This window comes from Anabrus simplex, chromosome 8 (genome assembly GCF_040414725.1).
Source record: "Anabrus simplex isolate iqAnaSimp1 chromosome 8, ASM4041472v1, whole genome shotgun sequence".
NCBI classification, from domain to species: Eukaryota; Metazoa; Arthropoda; class Insecta; order Orthoptera; family Tettigoniidae; genus Anabrus; species Anabrus simplex.
The window spans coordinates 148,250,924-148,269,971 of NC_090272.1; the positions used below are offsets into that span (position 1 = coordinate 148,250,924).

Genomic DNA, 19,048 nt, shown 5'->3' on the forward strand with positions numbered 1-19,048 from the left:
TTTCCGTTATACACAGGGGCTACTATAGCAACTCTCCTTTCATTTGGTACAGCTCCTTCATGCAAACAATAATCAAATATGGCTATATTCCACCCCATTGTCTTTAGTATATCCCCCGAAACCATATCAATTCCAGTTGCTTTTCTAGTTTTCAAATTTGTATCTGACTGTAAATATCATTGTTGTCATAGGTAAATTTTAATACTTCTTTAGTATTTAGTCACCTCCTCCATCTGGACATTATCCTTGTAATCAACAGTTTTTATGTACTGCTGACCGAATACTTCTGCCTTTTGAAGATCCTCACATAGGCTACACACTCCCCTTGTTCATTATTGATTCCTGGAATGTCCTTCACGGAACCTGTTTCTGCCTTAAAGTACCTATACATCCCTTCCATTTTTCACTGAAATTTGTATGACCACCAATTATGCTTGCCATCATGTTATCCTTAGCTGACTTCTGTGCTAGATTCTATTTCCTAGTAAGTTCCTTCAATTTCTCCTTACTTGCACAGCCTTTTCTAACTCTATTTCTTTCCACCCTGGACCTCCTTCTTAACCTCTTTATTTCTCTGGTATAATATACCGGTAGTGGATTTTTACGATTCCTTACCACCTTTAAAGGTACAAACCTATTTTCACATTCCTCAACAATTGCTTTAAATCCATCCCAGAGTCTGTTTAAATTTTTATTTACAGTTTTCCACCGATCATGGTTACTTTTTAAAAACTCCGTCATGCCCTTTTTATTAGCCATATGGTACTGCCTAATAATCCTAATTTTAATACCTTCCTTTCTTCCACATTTATTTTTAACTACCACAAAAAAAGCTTCATGATCACTATTACCATATAGGTATTACTTTGGTTTCTCTATAGAGCTCATCTGGTTTTTAGCAGCACCACATTATGAATATTCTTCCCTCTAGTTGTTTCCATCACTTTCTTAATCAGATGCCCTTCCCATATTAACTTATTTGCCATTCGTTGGCCATGCTTCCTGTCGTTCTCATTACCTTCCCAATTGATATTTTGTAAATCGAGATTACCCGCTACAATCATGGTCTTTTCCTTATCATTTCCCACATAGCTGATTATCTTATCAAATAATTCTGAATACGCATCAGTGCTACGCTTTCCCGGTCTGTACACTCCAAAGACATCAAGTTGCCTATTATCTTTAGAGATGAGCCTTACACCTACAACTTCGTGTTTGTCATCTTTAACTTTTTTTGTAGCTTACAAATTCTTCTTTCACCAGAATGAATACTCCCGCCTCCTACCATTCTTATCCTATCTCTATGATACACACTCCAGTTCCCCGAGAAAATTTCTGCCTCCATTAAGTTATATAATTTCTCAGCCATGACGGAACTCCTATTACGATATCTGGTAAGTATATATCTATTAAATTACTTAATTCTATTCCTTTCTTTACAATACTTTTACAGTTCAACACTAACATTTTTATGTCATCCCTACTTGACTCCCAGTTTCCTGTTGCCTTATCACCGCTCCCTAGGCCATATTTCCTATTATTTTCCATCGATATTTGAATTTGGCGCGAGTTTCCAGGTCACGCCACTACGAGCGCCACTTGCGTTAAACCCATAGAGTTAATTATTTTTTAACTCTATGGTTAAACCCGGAAGTGTCCTCCGTTGCCTACGGTCTATGCTGTATTTGGGTTTATTTAAGAAAAAACAAATATTCCTATTTTCCACAAAATTTACCATGGTAGACATTATTATTATCTTTCTGTATGGCAGCTATGATTTTTATCGTTCACATTGGCATCAAAATCAAAGGAAAGGATCTGTATAAAATGCCTCCTGAAATTTACTCGTATGAATAAAACTAGTATTCAACAATTGGCTATGCTGTAAAGTGACAGTTCTCGATGCTGTTGCCAATCGCACAGAGTATCGCGTGAAACACACCCCACTGTCAACCAAACAAAATGGCGGTAGATTAAGTGACATATTTTGTGTTAGCATTTAAATTTAACTTCAAAAATGTCATTTCGTGACAGGACTTTACAGCCGATAGAATTATTTCGCACTGATCAGTATTATATATTTATGAAAGGAGAATATGGATTATGGTGGGACCGGACAACTGGCCAATTTTTGGCAAAGAGAGGTAAATTATTAATAACCACTACAATTAATCAAGGATTTAGGTGCTGTTCAAGAAATATATTGCTGAATAAAATACATGTGTACACCATTAAGAAAATGTGTGTACAAATATGTATTATTGTAGTGACTGCAACTTACATTATTGAGATTGCTAGGTTAGCTTTTTTAAGGATCAAGACGGTTTTCGACATTTGATGTGAATTCAGTACTCGTCTTAAAGGCTATGGTCTCTTAAACTGTCCATTTAGTATGAAATATATTTTCTTTTAAAATGTTCAATCCTCAAGCCCTACGTTATAGAAATACCGTTCGGAACTTCATAACCTCATTTCCTATAGGCCTACCTACTAAGAACTGTAATTTCTTTAGCATTGGATAATTTCTTTAGCACTTAATAATATACTAATGAATTCCAGTGCTCAAATTATTTAGGTGGTTTTCATTTCTTGTATGATTTTATTTAGTATTCTTCAGTTAATGGCTGGGCTGAAGTTCCTGCAATCAAAAAGATTGAATAGGTATTGAGTAAAGTTATTACAAACATAGGATTACTAGTAAATCACCTGTATTTTATAACTGACACAATAATAATAATAATAATAATAATAATAATAATAATAATAATAATAATAATAATAATAATAATAATAATTACTGACACAGTAATTATAAGACCGAGCTCGATAGCTGCAGTCGCTTAAGTGCGGCCAGTATCCAGTATTCAGGAGATAGTAGGTTCGAACCCCACTGTCGGCAGCCCTGAAAATGGTTTTCCGTGGTTTCCCATTTTCACACCAGGCAAATGCTGGGGCTGTACCTTAATTAAGGCCACGACCACTTCCTTCCCAATCCTAGGCCTTTCCTGTCCCATCGTCGCCGTAAGACCTATCTGTGTCGGTGCGACGTAAAGCAACTAGCAAAAAGAAAAGTAATAATAAGGGCATTTGGAAAGGACTAATATTATGTAGAATTATCACATGGAGATCAATGCTGGTAACCCTCACAGCAGAACCGAAAGAACTTTCAAGGCAAATGGAATCTTGATTAACAAGTCATGTTTTATAAATTGTTAAATGACGTGATCAGTATGTCAACAACTTCAGTAGGCATATAATAATATATAAAACAGTATTCTTACCGGGCGAGTTGACCGCGCGGTTAGGAGCGCACAGCTCGAGCTCGCATCCGGGAGATAGTGGGTTCAAACCCCACTGTCGGCAACCCTGAAGATGGTTTTCTGTGGTTTCCCATTTTCACACCAGGAAAATGCTGGGGCTGTACCTTAATTAAGGCCACGACCGCTTCCTTCCCATTCGTAGGCCTTTCCTGTCCCATCGTTGCCGTAAGACCTATCTGTGTCGGTGTGACATAAAACAAGAAGCAAAAAAAAAAAAAAAAGAAAAAAACCCTACTATTCGTACGAAATACAGCCTTTTCAGAGTGAGTCTGCTACACAGTTTGGGTCGTGTAGCTGTCAGCTTGCATTGGGGAGGTAGTGGGTTTGAACTCCACTGTCGGCCAACTTGAAGATGGTTTCCCATTTTCACATGAGGAAGATGCTGGGGCTGTTGTTTAAATAAGGTCATGGTCTCTTCCTCCACTTACTGAGCAAGTGACTGTGCTGTTTGGGTCAGGTTGTATTCAGGAGATTCAAACCCCACTGTTGGCAGCCTTGAAGATGGTTTTGTGTGATTTCCCATTTTCACACCAGGCAAATGCTGGGGCTGTACCTCAATTAAAGCCAAGGTCGGTTCCTTCCCGTTCCTAGCCCTTTCCTATCCCATCGTCGCCATAAGACCTGTCTGTGTCGTTGCAATATAAAATAAATTGTATAAAAAAACTCGTCCTCCACAGTCCCAGTCCTAGCCTTTTCTTATTCCATCATTGTCACAGGACCTATCTGTGTTGATGCAGTGTAAAGCATATAAAGACATTTAAAAAATACTGCCTGTAGCCTACTTGTTCAGCATGTAATCATTTAATCTAGGAGTTTGGGAAAGAAATTGTAGAGGTTTTTTAAAAATGTGGCAAAATTGAAATGTTCATCTTAAACGTGAAATGTGATGTTTTAGTGGTCTATTTCATGGATCATCAACTGTCCTGCAGGGGAGGAAAGAAAACTAATGTTCAGAATCAGAATCATGTCAAACACACTTTACAAAATGAAGAATGCACATAGGCCTGTAGACTTACAGGATAAGAATAATGCATAACCTAGGCATGTTATCCTGTTACTATATGTGTAGTGGAACAGGAGCTATCAAGTGTATAAATATGCATGGTGCTCATTACAATTTGATAAAATCCCTGCATAAATGAAGTGTTTTTAAAACTTCATGAAATCAGAATGCTGTGATTTACATGTTTTTATATGACAAATATTGGTCTTATTAAAATGTCTCCTGTAGGCCCTAGTATCTTTTTTGACCTTAAGATTTCTCTGTGTTTACAACATTCTCAGTACCATAAATAATTGCACCGAAAAGAACTCGTGACTTATGGAAATCATTTGTAATGTTAGGCCTATAGGGTATGCAAAGCGTGGTTTTTATCATCATCATCATCATCATCATCATCATCATCATTTCCCTTTATCCAGCTGTAGCCGGGTAGGGGCAAATATGGTTCCTCTCCACTTTCTTCGGTCTTTCCACCACTCCTCCTCCAACACTGTGTCCCAGTCCAGGTTTCTTTCTATAATGCTGCATTGGATGGTATCCTTCCATCTCAATCGTGGTCGTCCACGGCCTCTCCTTCCTTGGATTTGCATTTCCATCACCTTTTTTGGCATTCTTTCGTCGCTCATTCGCTTTATGTGCCCAAACCATCTTAGTCGGCTCTTCTCTATTCTATCATTCATTTTTTCCACTCCAATTTCTTCCCGGATTTTCTCATTCCTTATTTTGTCTCGTCTACTCTTCTGTATCATACTCCTCAAGAATTTCATTTCGGCTGCCTGTATTCGACTCTCATCCTTCTTTGTCATTGTCCAAGTTTCTGCTCCGTAAGTTGTTATGGGTACGTAATACATCTTGTACATAGTATCCTTTGCTTCCATTGGCACATCTTTGTCCCATAACATATTTCTTACACTATGATAGAAACAACTTCCAGCTTGAATCCTTTTACTAATCTCAGCATCCAGTCGAGCATTCTCCATTCATTCACTCCCCAGGTATTTAAACGTTTCCACTACTTCCAGGGGCTTTTCTGCAAGTCTAATCTGACCTTTCCCTTCTTTCTCCCCTCTAGTCATAACAAGAGTTTTACTCTTTTCTACACTTATTTTCAATCCACATTCTTCAATCTTCCCATTCACCACATTCAATTGTTCTTGAACCTTCCTGTCATCTTCTCCCCAAATCACAATATCATCTGCAAATAACATCATGTTCATTTCTCTTCCTCCATATGCTGCTTTTGCTGTTCTCATGATGTCATCCATTACTATTGTAAACAGGATTGGTGATAGAACACTTCCCTGTCTCAGCCCACTAGTTATTTTGAACCAACTTGTCCTGCCAACTTGTGTTTGCACGCAACTACAACATTCCTTATACAATGTCATGATCATTTTTATTAATCTCTGTCCAATTCCTTTTTGCACCAGACTGTCCCAAACTTTCGTCCTAGGGACACTGTCATATGCCTTTTCAGTATCAATGAATGTCATCACCATATCATTCCCGTACTCCCAATGCTTTTCCATTAGTTGTCTCATAATGAAAATGGGCTCTATTGTTGACCTTCCACTTCTGAAACCAAGCTGATTTTCCTGTATCTGCTGCTAAAGGTTGGTGATGACAAGATAATGGAAATTTACTCTCTTTTGGATTGATGTACTAGTGATGTATTTCTGAAATTAGTCCTTAGCATTATTTTCATCTCCTTGTGTGTGGATAGTTTAATTTTCAGTAGAAATAGAGACATGTGTGAGTAGATAATATTTATATATAGGTTTTAAGATCAAATTGCCTGGATATCTGGTTAACTGTAATCCATTACATTAAGTAAAATCCTGCAAGGGATACTTCACATTGTGCCTGCAATATTCTGTGAAAGTATAAAGCATGTTGGCTATCCTCTTCTGTGCTTTTTTCCCTTATACCTTATATTATTAGAGACTAACCAATATCTCCTGCCAGCCCTGTGGTGTCGGGGTAGCATGCCTGCCTCTTAACCTGAGGCCTCGGTTTCGATTTCCGGCCATGTCAGTGATTTTTACTGGATCTGGGGGTTGGTTGAAAGTCCATTTGGCTTACCGTGATTACACTTGAGGAGCTGTCTGATGATGAGATAGGGGCCTTGGTCTAGAAAGCCAAGAATAATGGCCAAGAAGATTTGTCGTGCTGATCACCCGACATCCTGTAATCTGCAAGCCTATGGGCTTAGCAGCAGTCAGTTGGTTAGTCATGGGTCTTCAGGCTGTTGCGCCATGGAGTTTTGTTTGGTTTTAATCTAATTTTCTGCACCTCCCTCTTCTTCTGTTACCAAATTCATTAAATGTAATCTATCTATTATTTTCCTTCTATTATTTTCCTCATGCGACTCTCCTACAGAAGTACAACCCTATTGCATTGCTTTATTCATTGCATTCATTGTTAATACGTATAATCCAACCTGCTCCTCAGCATAATTATTCGTTAGGATACAAATTGTCATAGTTAGGAGAAGTGATATTTCTTTAATCATATAGGTGACTGCTGCAAAAACAATATTTCTTTAATCATATAGGTGACTGCTGCAAAAACATGTAACATAGCACTGGTGCTGGATTATTTTGACATCTGTTTATACTATGAAGTATTTATTCCTAATTTCAAAACATTATACTTTGATAAAGTTTGTTATCCATTTTATTTTCATATAATAGATTTCTTTTATTTTCATTACTTCTATCAAGGAGAACACGGAACGGAGTTGCCGCCCGTGTTAACATGCTATGACCATGAAGCTAAGCTCTGCAATTGGGAGACGCGTGGGTTCGAACTACACTGTTGGCTGTCCTGGGAATAGTTTTCTGTGGTTTCCCCATTTTCACTTCCAGTCAAATGCCGTGACAGTTCCAATTCATAGGCCACAGCTGATTCCTTCCACCTCCTTACCCAATTTCATTCACCATCATCTTCATTAGCTCCTGAACTGAATTCAGCACCAGGAAGGGCCTTTGGTCTTAAAAGCATGCCATATTTTACACATTCAGTATTAATACATCATAAAAAAGTTTCAAAGTTCTAAACTGGAAAAGCTAAAAAAACATTTACATTCATTTATAGATACAAATGAATCATTCACCACTGATCTGCATTTAGGGCTGTCACTCATATGGCAGATTCCCTGTCAGTCTTTTCTTATAAAATTTAAAATAAGTTGGAAATTGGTCGAACATCTTCCATGGTAAATTATCCCGATCCCTAATTCCTCTTCTTATAAGTAACTATTTCCCTAATCTATGAGAGATCTTTTCTACTTCTAACAACTCTTTTCAGGGTTATTTGTCTACTGTCTTTCCACACCATTTGTCCACTGACAGCTTGGAACATACTCTTTATTCGAGTAACTCATCTCCTTACTCCCAAGTCTTGCCTGTTCAAAGTTTGCAACATTTTCATAACACTACTCTGTTAGAAATCTATAAATCAGGCAAGGCTGTTCTAAGATCTTAATTTCATTCTCTGTTGCCAATAGCTATCTATGTACACTAACAACACACAGGAATGATGTTTTGTTTGCAAATCATTATACCATAACTGTTGCATTCTGTGCTGGTTTTTCTTGTCTCTGTTATAAGGAAAATATCTACATCTTGTTATGTTTTATTGAGTAGAGGCACTGACACTGGAATTTCTTTGCCAGTGCACCCTCTAATTTTCACTCTTAAGTAAATAAGGGATATTGTCCAGTGGAGTCTTTGTGGAGCTGTTGAACATATTTATTTTTAGGTTTCTAATTGTCTCCATTTTCATTGTCAGCACACATGGTTTCTCCCATCTTGGAAATGTAGGACACAAGACTGTTTGATTATCGGTTACAGATTTGCTGTCGTACTGATTCCATCTGTTCCTGTGGTACATAAATCCTTTTATTGCTTCAAATCATTCTTACTATTTAAGTAAGCTGATAGTTATTTCACATATCTTTTGTTAATGAATTGCTTGTGAACCAATTGTTGCACGTTATATTGCAACCAATCCCACTTACTCACTGGTTCTCTCATCCTCTTTATTATGATCAGTGGGGAATTATTCAGTTTATACGAGTCTACTAGTTGCTTTTCAGGATAAATTATTCAGTTTATATGAGTCTTCTAGTTGCTTTTCAGGATAAATTTCAAGGCTGGATGTATAAAATGTGCTAGTATCAGCATTCTCAAAAGCAGGTTTTATAAGTAAATACTGCCTTAATTTGCTCTCTCCCTGAAAAGATTCAAGTTTCTCATGTAATGTTACATGCTCTAGTACAATAGTTCTGATGATTGTTGTAAACAACTTCTTCAAATAGATTTCGAACATATGGAACTGTCCACAAGTCTTCTTTTGTCTCTGATGTCAGTGGTGAAGATAAAGTTGGAATTCAAGAGGACAAATTGGGGCAAATATTAGTTTATAGGAAGTGGTGTTAGGGATTGGAATAACCAAGGGAAATGTTCAATAATTTTCCAATTTCTTTGCAATCATTTAAGAAAAGGCTAGGAAAACAACAGATAGGGAATCTGCCACCTGCGACTGCCCTAAATGCAGATCAGTAGTGATTGACTGAGGCATAATAAGAAAAACTAGAATGTTTGTCATGACCCAGAATGGATCCCATGACTCTTTAGCGAAAAGGTTGTCAGTTGGCTCCCCGAGTGGTAAGGGAAAGTGCTCTGGGTCTGGATAATTCAGCTATATGAGAAGAAGTACCTCCAAAGATTCTCTCAAAGGTATTTAATGCTGGCTATTTACATATATACAGACGAAGAATGGTTTATGGTGTAACCAGTGGTGAAGAACTACGAAGCTTGTTTTAGGTTGTGTTCAAGCCTCCTATTCTGACTAAGTCCGTAAAGCGACTTATCATTAACGAAGATGGAATCTCCCCTCAACAGGCAGAAATTCGAGACGATGCTCTCTAGATAGAAGATGGCTGGCAAAAGGCCCTTGTTTATCTTTTACAGCCCCTTTTATTCTCTCAGTACCACTACACCCTAACCTTATGGATGGTATTCGGGAGATAGAAGGTTCGAACCCCACTGTCGGCAGCCCTGAAGATGGTTTTCCGTGGTTTCCCATTTTCACACCAGGCAAATGATGGGGCTGTACCTTAATTAAGGCCACAGCCGCTTCCTTTCCACTCCTAGCCCCTTCCCGTCCCATCGTCGCAATAAGACCTATCCGTGTCGGTGCGATGTAAAAAAAAAAAAAAAAAAAAAAAAAAAAAAAAAAAAAAAAAAAAAAAAAAAAACAAACCTTATGGAAAGCTCCAGATCTGGGTCACACATACAGCCTCTGTATACCACAATAACTTGTGACTTTTGTAATTTTCCTACTTGTCAGTAGAAATACTGAACCATGCACTTGTTTATGCATTCCACTGCTACTCGACTTTCCGTGTTTCCTTCTGTGGTTACACCATATCTTACTACAAACTCAATACAGAATATATATGATTCTTATTCATATTGTTATATCTCTTTACCTTATATTAATACCATTACCTATATATTATCTGTGCACTTTTTAGTGATAGATTTACACCCTAGTGCTGAAGCGGTCGACTTTGGTTATCTTCGAGATTCGTATTGGCAACCTTTGAAACACAAACTAAGAATCGCTTGTGATGTCTGGAAGCCTCTAGTGATAACTTGGCACGTAGGCGGTAGATGTGTGATCGTAAATTTTCCAGCTAACTCATTCTTGGTTGCCAGCGTGTCGCCCTCGTGTGCTAGGGTGGGCTCATCAGTTGGTACCTAGCGCACCTACCAATACACTGGCTAGTGCATACCGTGGAGGCCACTGCGTAGGCTAACTGGAGCCACCGGCAGTGCCAATGCACTAAGAGACTTTCTCATTATCAAAAATTGGTGCCAGCGTATTGGTAGGTGTGCTAGGTACCAACTGATGAGCCCACCCTAGCACACGAGGGCGAAACGCTGGCAACCAAGAATGAGTTAGCTGGAAAATTTATAATGTCCAATAACGGACCATTTATATTGGTATTATAAATTTACTCATTCAGGACAAATATTTCAGATTCCCTATGGGAATCAACATCTATATCAACAGATGTGTGATCGGTCGTCTTGCTTAGGATTGTGGCTGTAGAGCAATTCGGTTGCTGCATCAACGACTGAGCAGTCCTATTTAGGGTCCGCTCTGCTCACCTCACATGGGGAAGGGGCTAGAAAAGGTGCCCTAAACATAGTCAGCCACTTCTAGTACCAATTGGATAGCCGTGTTCAGTGGAATCACCTCAATGCGGTCAAACAAGAAAGAAATTATATTTTGCTACATGGAACGTAAGAACACTTAATGATGACCCTTCAAATGAGAGACCAAAAAGGAGAACGGCCCTTGTGGGTGGAGAGTTACGAAGATACAATATCGACATAGCAGCACTCCAGGAGACCCGTCTTGCTGAAGAAGGTCAGTTGAATGAAAACGGAGCAGGATACACTTTCATCTGGAAGGGTAAACGTACCAGCGAACACCGAACACACGGAGTAGGCTTTGCTATCAAGAATAAGCTTCTCCGAGACCAGCTGGAGCTTCCAACTGATGTAATGAACGCATCATGACATTAAGACTTTGATTAAATGGCGACCAGCATGCCACAGTAATTTGCGCATATGCCCCCACATTAGACTCTGATGATGACATCAAAAAAACATTCTATTCAGATCTGGATGACATCCTATCAAACATCAATCGCCTAGATGAAATCTTGCTTGGTGATTTTAATGCCAGAGTGGGAAAGGACCATAAAGTATGGAATGGTGTCATTGGCAGGGAGGGAGTTGACAGTGAAAACTCCAATGGTATTAGACTCCTCTCAAAATGTGCTGAGCATGGGTTGATAATCACCAACACCATCTTTCGCCAAAGGATCACTTCAAAACATCATGGCAGCATCCTAGATCGAAACACTGGCACCTCATTGACTATGTAATCGTCTGCAAGCAAGATCTACGCGATGTTCTCATCACCAAAGCAGTGACGGGAGCTGATGACTGCTGGACAGATCACAGACTTATTAGATCAGTGATGCATTTGTCACTGTCCACCCAGAGGAGGAAACAACAGAAGAGCTTCAGACATACTTTTGACATCGAGAAGTTTGGCAATACAGAAATTACTTCAAAATACAGAGAGCTCCTTCATCGGACTTTACCGAAGGAATATCAACCTGATGTAACACAACACTGGGAGAGTATGAAGACCACTGTTCAAGATGCTTGTAAAGAAACAGTAGGATATAAGACCAGAAAACATTAGGACTGGTTTAATGAAAATGATGAAGAAATTGAAGCATTGATCTCAGAGAAGAGAAAAGCCTTGCAAGCATGGCAAAGGGACATGAACTCCCACTCTAAGAAACAAGCCGCATTGCCAAAGCAAATGTCCAAAGAAAAACTCGTGAGCTCAAGAATGCATGGTGGATAGCAAAGGCAAAAGAGTTGGAATTTCTAGCAGATAAAGATTCACAACAGTTCTTCCAAGCGACAAAAGCAGTTTATGGTCCCACCACCTTTGGGAGGAATCCTCTTTGGTCCAGCAATAAGAGTACACTTTTCAAAGATCAGTACTCCATCATGAATAGGTGGAAAGGGCATTTTGAAGACCTCTTGAACCAGGATTCGATTATTGATGAACAGGTATATGATATATTAAAACAAGCTCCCATCAATGAAGAACTTGGCTTCCCACCAACATAGATGAAGTTAAGCATGCTGTCAATCAAGCAAAGCGTCACAAAGCCTCTGGTCCTGATGGTATACAAGTGGAAGCTCTCAAGGAAGGAGGTGAGGAACTAATAAGACACATACATGAACTGATTGTCAAAATTTGGAGCACAGAAGAAATGCCTCCTGATTTCAGAGACAGTCTGGTAGTTCCCATATTTAAGAAAGAGGATCTAACAAACTGCAATAACTATCGGGGAATATCCTTACTGTCGTGCCTGGGAAAGCTTATTGCTCGAATCTTGGCAAATCGTATTGTACCCCTGGTGGAGAAAATACTTCCAGAGAGTCAGTGTGGCTTCAGGCCTTCTAGGCGAACCACATATGATATTCACAGTTCGTAAACTCCAGAAAAAATGTAGAGAACAAAATAGACCTCTTTATATTGCCTTTATTGATCTTACTAAGGCATTTGACTCTGTGAACCGAGAAGCTTTGTGGAAAATTTTAGCTCTATATGGCTTTCTGCAGAAATTTATTGCCATCTTGAAATTGCTCTACACTGATATGATGGCAGCTGTCATTGGCAACGGCTCAATTGGAGAGCCATTCCATATCAATACCGGTGTTGAGCAAGGCTGTGTGATAGCCCCCACTTTGTTTTCCTTGTATGTTGCCGCTGTCATGGAACTTGTCAGAGATGTTCTTCCTCCAGGAATTCATATAACTTACAGGATGGACGGTAAACTTTTTAATTTGGGTCGTTTAAAGGCAGGAACTCGGACATCGTCCGGCAGCATTAGTTGAGTTAGTACGCCGATGATAATGCTGTCGTAGCTCAGACACAAGAAGAGCTTGTGATAATCCTGAATGTTTTTTCTGCTGCGTACAACAAGATCGGACTCAAACTGAATACCAGCAAAACACAGATCTTATACCAACCAGCCCCTGGGGAAGGTCAAATTGATATCAATGTCACAATTGATGGAGTGAGCCTTCAAGTTGTAAACACCTTCCCATACCTTGGCAGCACCCTCTCATCAAGCGCAAAAATAGATTCAGAAATCCAACACAGAATTAACCGTGCAGGAGCATCCTTTGCTAAGTTAAGATCTCGAGTTTTTGACAATCATGATGTCAATATCACAACAAAGATTCTTGTGTACAATTCTGTTGTAGTTACAACTTTACTCTACGGATCTGAATCCTGGACATGCTACAGTCGACACATTAAGAAGCTGGAACCGTATCATCAATGTTGCTTGAGGAGAATACTGCAAATAACTTGGCAAGACAGGCGCACAAATATCAGCGTTCTTGAAGAGGCACACACCACCAGTATAGAATTGATGGTTTTAAGATGCCAGCTATGATGGACAGGGCACGTAGTTTGCATGCCCAATAATCGCATTCCCAAAGAAGGGTTTTACTCTGAGCTATCAGTAGGTAAATGCTGTGTAGGCGGTCAGAGGAAGCGATTTAAAGATGTAATCAAGGCTAACTTGAAGAGATGTAACATTGATGTTAATAACTGGGAGATTTTAGCCTTTGACCGTTCATCCTGGAGATCACTAGTCCATTATGGCACACTGTCTTTTGAAGAAAACCACCGACATACAGCGAATGACAAGAGGCAACGTAGGATAGAAAAAGAAGTGCTGAGGAGACATAGAAATAACATGACTGCTCCACCTGGGACTACCTATCATCACTGTGGCAAATTGTGTAACTCCCGCATTGGACTGTATAGTCACCTCCAAATGCATAGATGAAGAGGCATCCTGCCTGGAAGACAAACCTACTGAATTACGAGTGTTTGCTATCATTGCTATGCACATCCTTTTTCAACTATCGCATAAATCCTTCCTAGCTTTTCTTCACTTGCCATTTTCTTGCACTTTCTTTTCATTTTCTGATATTTTCTTCTCCATGGCTAAATGGTTAGCGTGCTAGCCTTTGGTCACAAGGGTCCCAGGTTTGATTCCCAGCAGGGTCACAAATTCTAACTATAATTGGTTAATTTTGCTGGCACGGGGGCTGGGTTTATGTGTCGTCTTCATAATCATTTCATCCTCACCACAACGCACAGGTTACCTACGGGCGTCAAATCAAAAGACTTGCATCTGGTGAGCCAAACTTGTCCTCAGACATTCTCGGCACTAAAAGCCATACACCATTTTTTTTCTTCTACTTTCTTCCATTTGATCTATATTACATAATTGCCTTGCTTCTTATTTTTCATTGCTTTCTTTACCCTCACATTTTACCATGGAGTCTCTTTATCTTTCACTCTTCTAGCTGTTATGCCACAAGCACTCTATACACAGTTTACAAAGTAATGCCTTCTTGAACATGTCCCATTCCAGTTCCACACTCTCCGCCACAGTTCTGGGTATGTGTTGTTTGAATTCACTTAAAAAAAATTCTTTTACATCCATGTCTCTTAATATTGATACTTCTATTTTCTTCTCTCTTATTTTTACATTTTTACTATTTTTCCTACATTTTTGCCACCACTACTCTATGGTCTCCATCAAAGGCTACTTCTGCTAAGGCTGTTATATCTAGCAACTGCTTACGATTTGTTCTTTCCATCAAAAAGTAATCAATTGCTGTCTTTGTCTTTCTGTTTCCTCATCCATGTATTTTAATCTCTGTACTATTCCTCTTCCTACACTCATAGAAAGTAGAACAGTTCCAAAGGTAAAAATTGACCAGTAGAAGAGATAGATGGATAGGACACATTTTTTGATACACTGGACTAGTTCGGTTAGCTTTTAAGAGAAGTGTCAGCAGCGTGCAGACACTGTCTGGAAAGACAGAATGATTTAGAAATAAAAGTAGACTAAGACAGGGGAGTGTGCTGGCACCTCTTTTGTTTCTAATGGTTATGGAAACTACCTCACTCCTTATTTCCCTAGTATGCCTCTTCAGTGATGTCTGGGCCACCTGATGGCTGAGCTAATACCAATATAAATGGTCCATTATTGGACATTATAAATTTTGCAGCTAACTCATTCCTGGTTGCCAGCGTTTAGCACCAGTGTGCTAAGTTGGGCTCATCAGTTGGTAAATAGCAAGTAGCCTACGCAGTGCCCTCCATGGTATGCACTAGCCGTGCGTCTTTGTAGGTGTGCTATTTACCAAAAGATGAGCCCAAATTAGCACACTGGGGCAAAGCGCTGGCATCAAGGAATGAGTTAGCTGGAAAATTTATAATGTCCAATAATGGACCATTTATATTGGTATTATAAATTTACTCATTTGGGACAAATATTTGAAGTTCCCAATGGGAATCGCATCTGTATCATCTGATGGCCAGGCAGGTATCAATTTTTGGTATTGAGACACTCTCATAGTGCATTGGCACTGCCAGTGGCTCCAAGTAGCCTACGCAGTGGCCTCCACGGTATACACTAGCCGTGCGTCTTGGTAGGTGTGGTATTTACCAACTGATGAGCCCAAATTAGCACACTGGGGCAAAACGCTGGCATCCGGGAATGAGTTAGCTGGAAAATTTATAATGTCCAATAATGGACCATTTATATTGGTATTATAAATTTACTTATTTGGGACAAATATTTTAGGTTTCCTATGGGAATCACATCTGTATCATCTGATGGCTGAGCTGTCGAGGTCCAAACCAGCCTCCGGGCTGAGCGCTCAGCATATGGACAAAATTGTAAAGGAGACAAAGGAAACATATGGGAATACAGAGGAAGTTATTACTATTTGCAGACAATATTGTGGTAATACAAGAACAAACTGGTGCACTGAACAGTAAAATTGAGAAGTATGGTATGAAAACCAGCACAGAGAAAAGCAAGACCATGGTAAAATCAAGAGGAGAAAGACAAGGGAAAGGCATTGTGAAAATTGGTGGTCAAAACCTTGAAATTGTAGACATTGTGAATTAATGCAGAATACAAGGCTGGACATGTAAGTTAGCAAGAGGGTTCAACAGGGCAATGCATTCTATCAGAGTATTACAAAACCATGTCTGCAGTAAGGTAATACCAAGGTTGCGCAAAGAAAGAGAGAGAGAGAATGTATAAAATTTATTATACATCCATATTGACCTATACAGCTGAGACCTTGCCAGTGATAAGTAGCGAGGAGGGTACAATTCAAGCCAGCAAAATGAAATGCCTAAGAAGTATGATAGGAAAGACAGGTTGAGAAATGAAGATGTGAGAAAGGAGATCGGAATGGAAAACCTAAATGAGAGAATTGATAGAAGTAAACTAAGATGGTTTGGACATGTAAAGAAGATGGAGGAGGAAGGGATACTGAAACAGATGATAGAGATGAAGTTCGAGGGAAAGAGAGCAAGAGGAAGACCTGGAACGAGACGGATCGATTCGATAAAAAGTATTGGAAAAATAAGAAACCTGGGCGGGTCTGAAATGATGGAAGAAGAATGGTGGAGGGAGAGAAGATAGTGGAAAAATGCCCTGACCCAGCTGGGACTGGATGAGGGAAAATGATGATGGCAGTCAGAACAGTAGGGGTAGGTCAAGGCATGAAACACAGATAAGAGTAGCTGTGGGATATAGTTATGTTGAAATGGAAAGGTTAGTACAAGACAGGGTGGGGAGGAGAGCTGCATCAAACCAATCTGTGGACTGTGACCCAAATAACTACAAAACATTATTACTGAATGGAATATCTTGGACTACTAAATTCTGTCTGGGCAAATGTGGGTTAATAGAATTCAGAAAAGTTTAGTCACTGTTGTATATTAGTTTTCTGCAGCAAAGAAACCTACTGTGTGATTCAAAACCTACATTATTTGAGTCTGTTTAGGTTATTCACATGCTTGAAAACCTTCAGTCAAAATTTTACAGAATTTTACAGAATATCAGAATATGAGACACTACCAACACCTCTTGACCATAACCCTAGCTCTTTGAACATACAGTACCAAACAAAGGGAAAAAAAATGATTGTTTGTCTTATTTTATTTTACCTCTAATTTTTTGTACCTTTTACAGGTTGGGATCTAGCTCATGCAGATGATCCGGATTGCTTGGGTGTAGTCTATGGTATTGTTGGCAAGATTGAACTTCCTTCAGTGGTAGAAAGTCGTTTAATGCTTATCAAGGAATGTGCTCCAGTTGGCGACTTACCCGGTGGGAAGACTGTGTACAAAATAAAGTCTGTTGTGTTCCTACATAATGGTTTGTGTGCTGATGATGTTGCTCTTGGGCTCCAGCCATGTAGAAAACATCAAGATACTAAGCCAAAGAGAACTGGTAGTTCTGTAAGTGGTATTTTTGACATCCACCAAAAAGCTGCTTTTGCAAAGACGTGGGGGACAATGAAATCAGCTGCTAACACTATAAAAACTACAACACAGCAAGCTGCAGCATTAGCAACATCTCAGGTAAAAACATTGTGTTATAAGAGATAAGATTTGGTTGTTCATGTAGAACAGACTAAACTAGGTTTGACTGTAATAAGTAATTGCTGTATGTTAATCTTCACTGCCATTTTAACCTGCAAAGAACAGCCTTGTAAGTATCTTTATTTTGACACAAGTTTTTTTAGAAAGAAAACTAAACAAACAAAACATTGAAGCAAAAAGTGTCCAAAATAGAAAGTGTTTATCTGTGTTATTAATTAATAGAAAATTTGTACTTTCTTCTGTACCTAGCGTCTTACGAAGGTGTCCATGGTTCAACTCAAAGCCAGTGGGTTTTAAAGGACTGTGATCATGATATCAACAGTCACTTAAAACTGCATGTCATCTCCTGCTTTCTTTTCTATGTTGGGTTAACTTATGGTTATGTTTCTGTCTTTCTAAACATGGCTTGGTTAGTCACTTATTTGTTCCTTTCCATTTAGGCTAACTTAGTGTGTGAAATAGGTGTGTTGTCCTAGGACAGTGTAGTAGTAATCATATGCTGTTGTACCTTTTAGTATTCAATTTGGAAACCTGTGTGGATGATGCAACAGCCTCATATTCCAGTCACATCTTGCTCTATAGCCTCTTCTGCTTTCATGCTTCTGATTTTGAAATCATCATATTCATGTTCAACAAAATATTTTACTTTCTGTAGCTACCATTCAATGATAATTTCCTGTGTAGCTAGAGGAATTCATTTCTATGAAATGCATCATAATTAATCTCTACTCTTATTTCTATAATGAAGGTCACTGTTACTGTACCTCTTCCATCTGAACAATCAGTCAAAGACCAACAGACTTCAGAAGTTATAAAGAATAATTGGAAGAATGTGTATCAGTAAAAAATACCAGAAAGTCAGTCAGTGGCAGAGAGTATCCAACAAAGTCGTGTACAAAGAGTTAGAACCCATTACTGATACTATGGTGTAGAGTTTCTGGTAGCACGTTTGAAATAAATCGTACACAGGTTCATATGATAGTGGACTGTAATTTAATATTGTACAAAATACACAAAAGTGCCAGTTGGCTTAGGTATACAAGACATGGTGGGGAGGAGATAAAGTATATGCAGGCTGGCTCACTTAACTGTTCACCTCTTCTCGTAAACATTTTGAGACAGTGCCGAACTTTGCGTGTGTTGTGCTACTATTCAGAAGATTGTGTTTTACTTCATAGAAGTGACTGACCTTCTACTTCTAGATTTTACGATTTAAAATCGTGCAGTACCAATCCCCATTATCTTATATTGCCTCTTCAACTGTTTTGTGAAAGACTCATTCTTTAATTTCTTATTTACCTATGCATTACTTTTGCATTTTATTCGGCTGATGATGACCCGGATTGGGGGCGAAACCGGTACCCGCTTCTGCTTATAATTAAATAGGAATGTAACACTACATTTCTTATTTATTTGTATTGAACAGGTTGAACTACATAGCAACCGTTGCACACAATACAAAAGTGGAAGTTATTAGTCCCTTACAAATATGACGAGCAAATGCTGTGCCCAGTGCTCTAGTCCCTTACAAATATGGCGAGCGAATGCTGTGCCCAGTGCTCTAAGGAGCAACTGTAAGAATCATCAAGTTCATACATCCTGCCCACCTAAATCGAAC

General features: G+C 39.0%; 1 protein-coding gene across 1 annotated transcript in view; it reads left to right on the top strand.

Annotated features, from left to right (window-relative positions):
- Positions 1-1,960: 1,960 nt before the first annotated feature.
- Positions 1,961-19,048, top strand: part of sp3 (spermathreecae) — a 338,003-nt gene continuing 320,915 nt past the window's right edge. The window contains exons 1-2 of the mRNA XM_068228860.1: positions 1,961-2,144; positions 17,018-17,409. Coding sequence (XP_068084961.1) covers positions 2,018-2,144; positions 17,018-17,409 — 519 coding nt within the window. The 5' untranslated portion in view covers positions 1,961-2,017. The remainder of the gene's footprint in view (positions 2,145-17,017; positions 17,410-19,048) is intronic.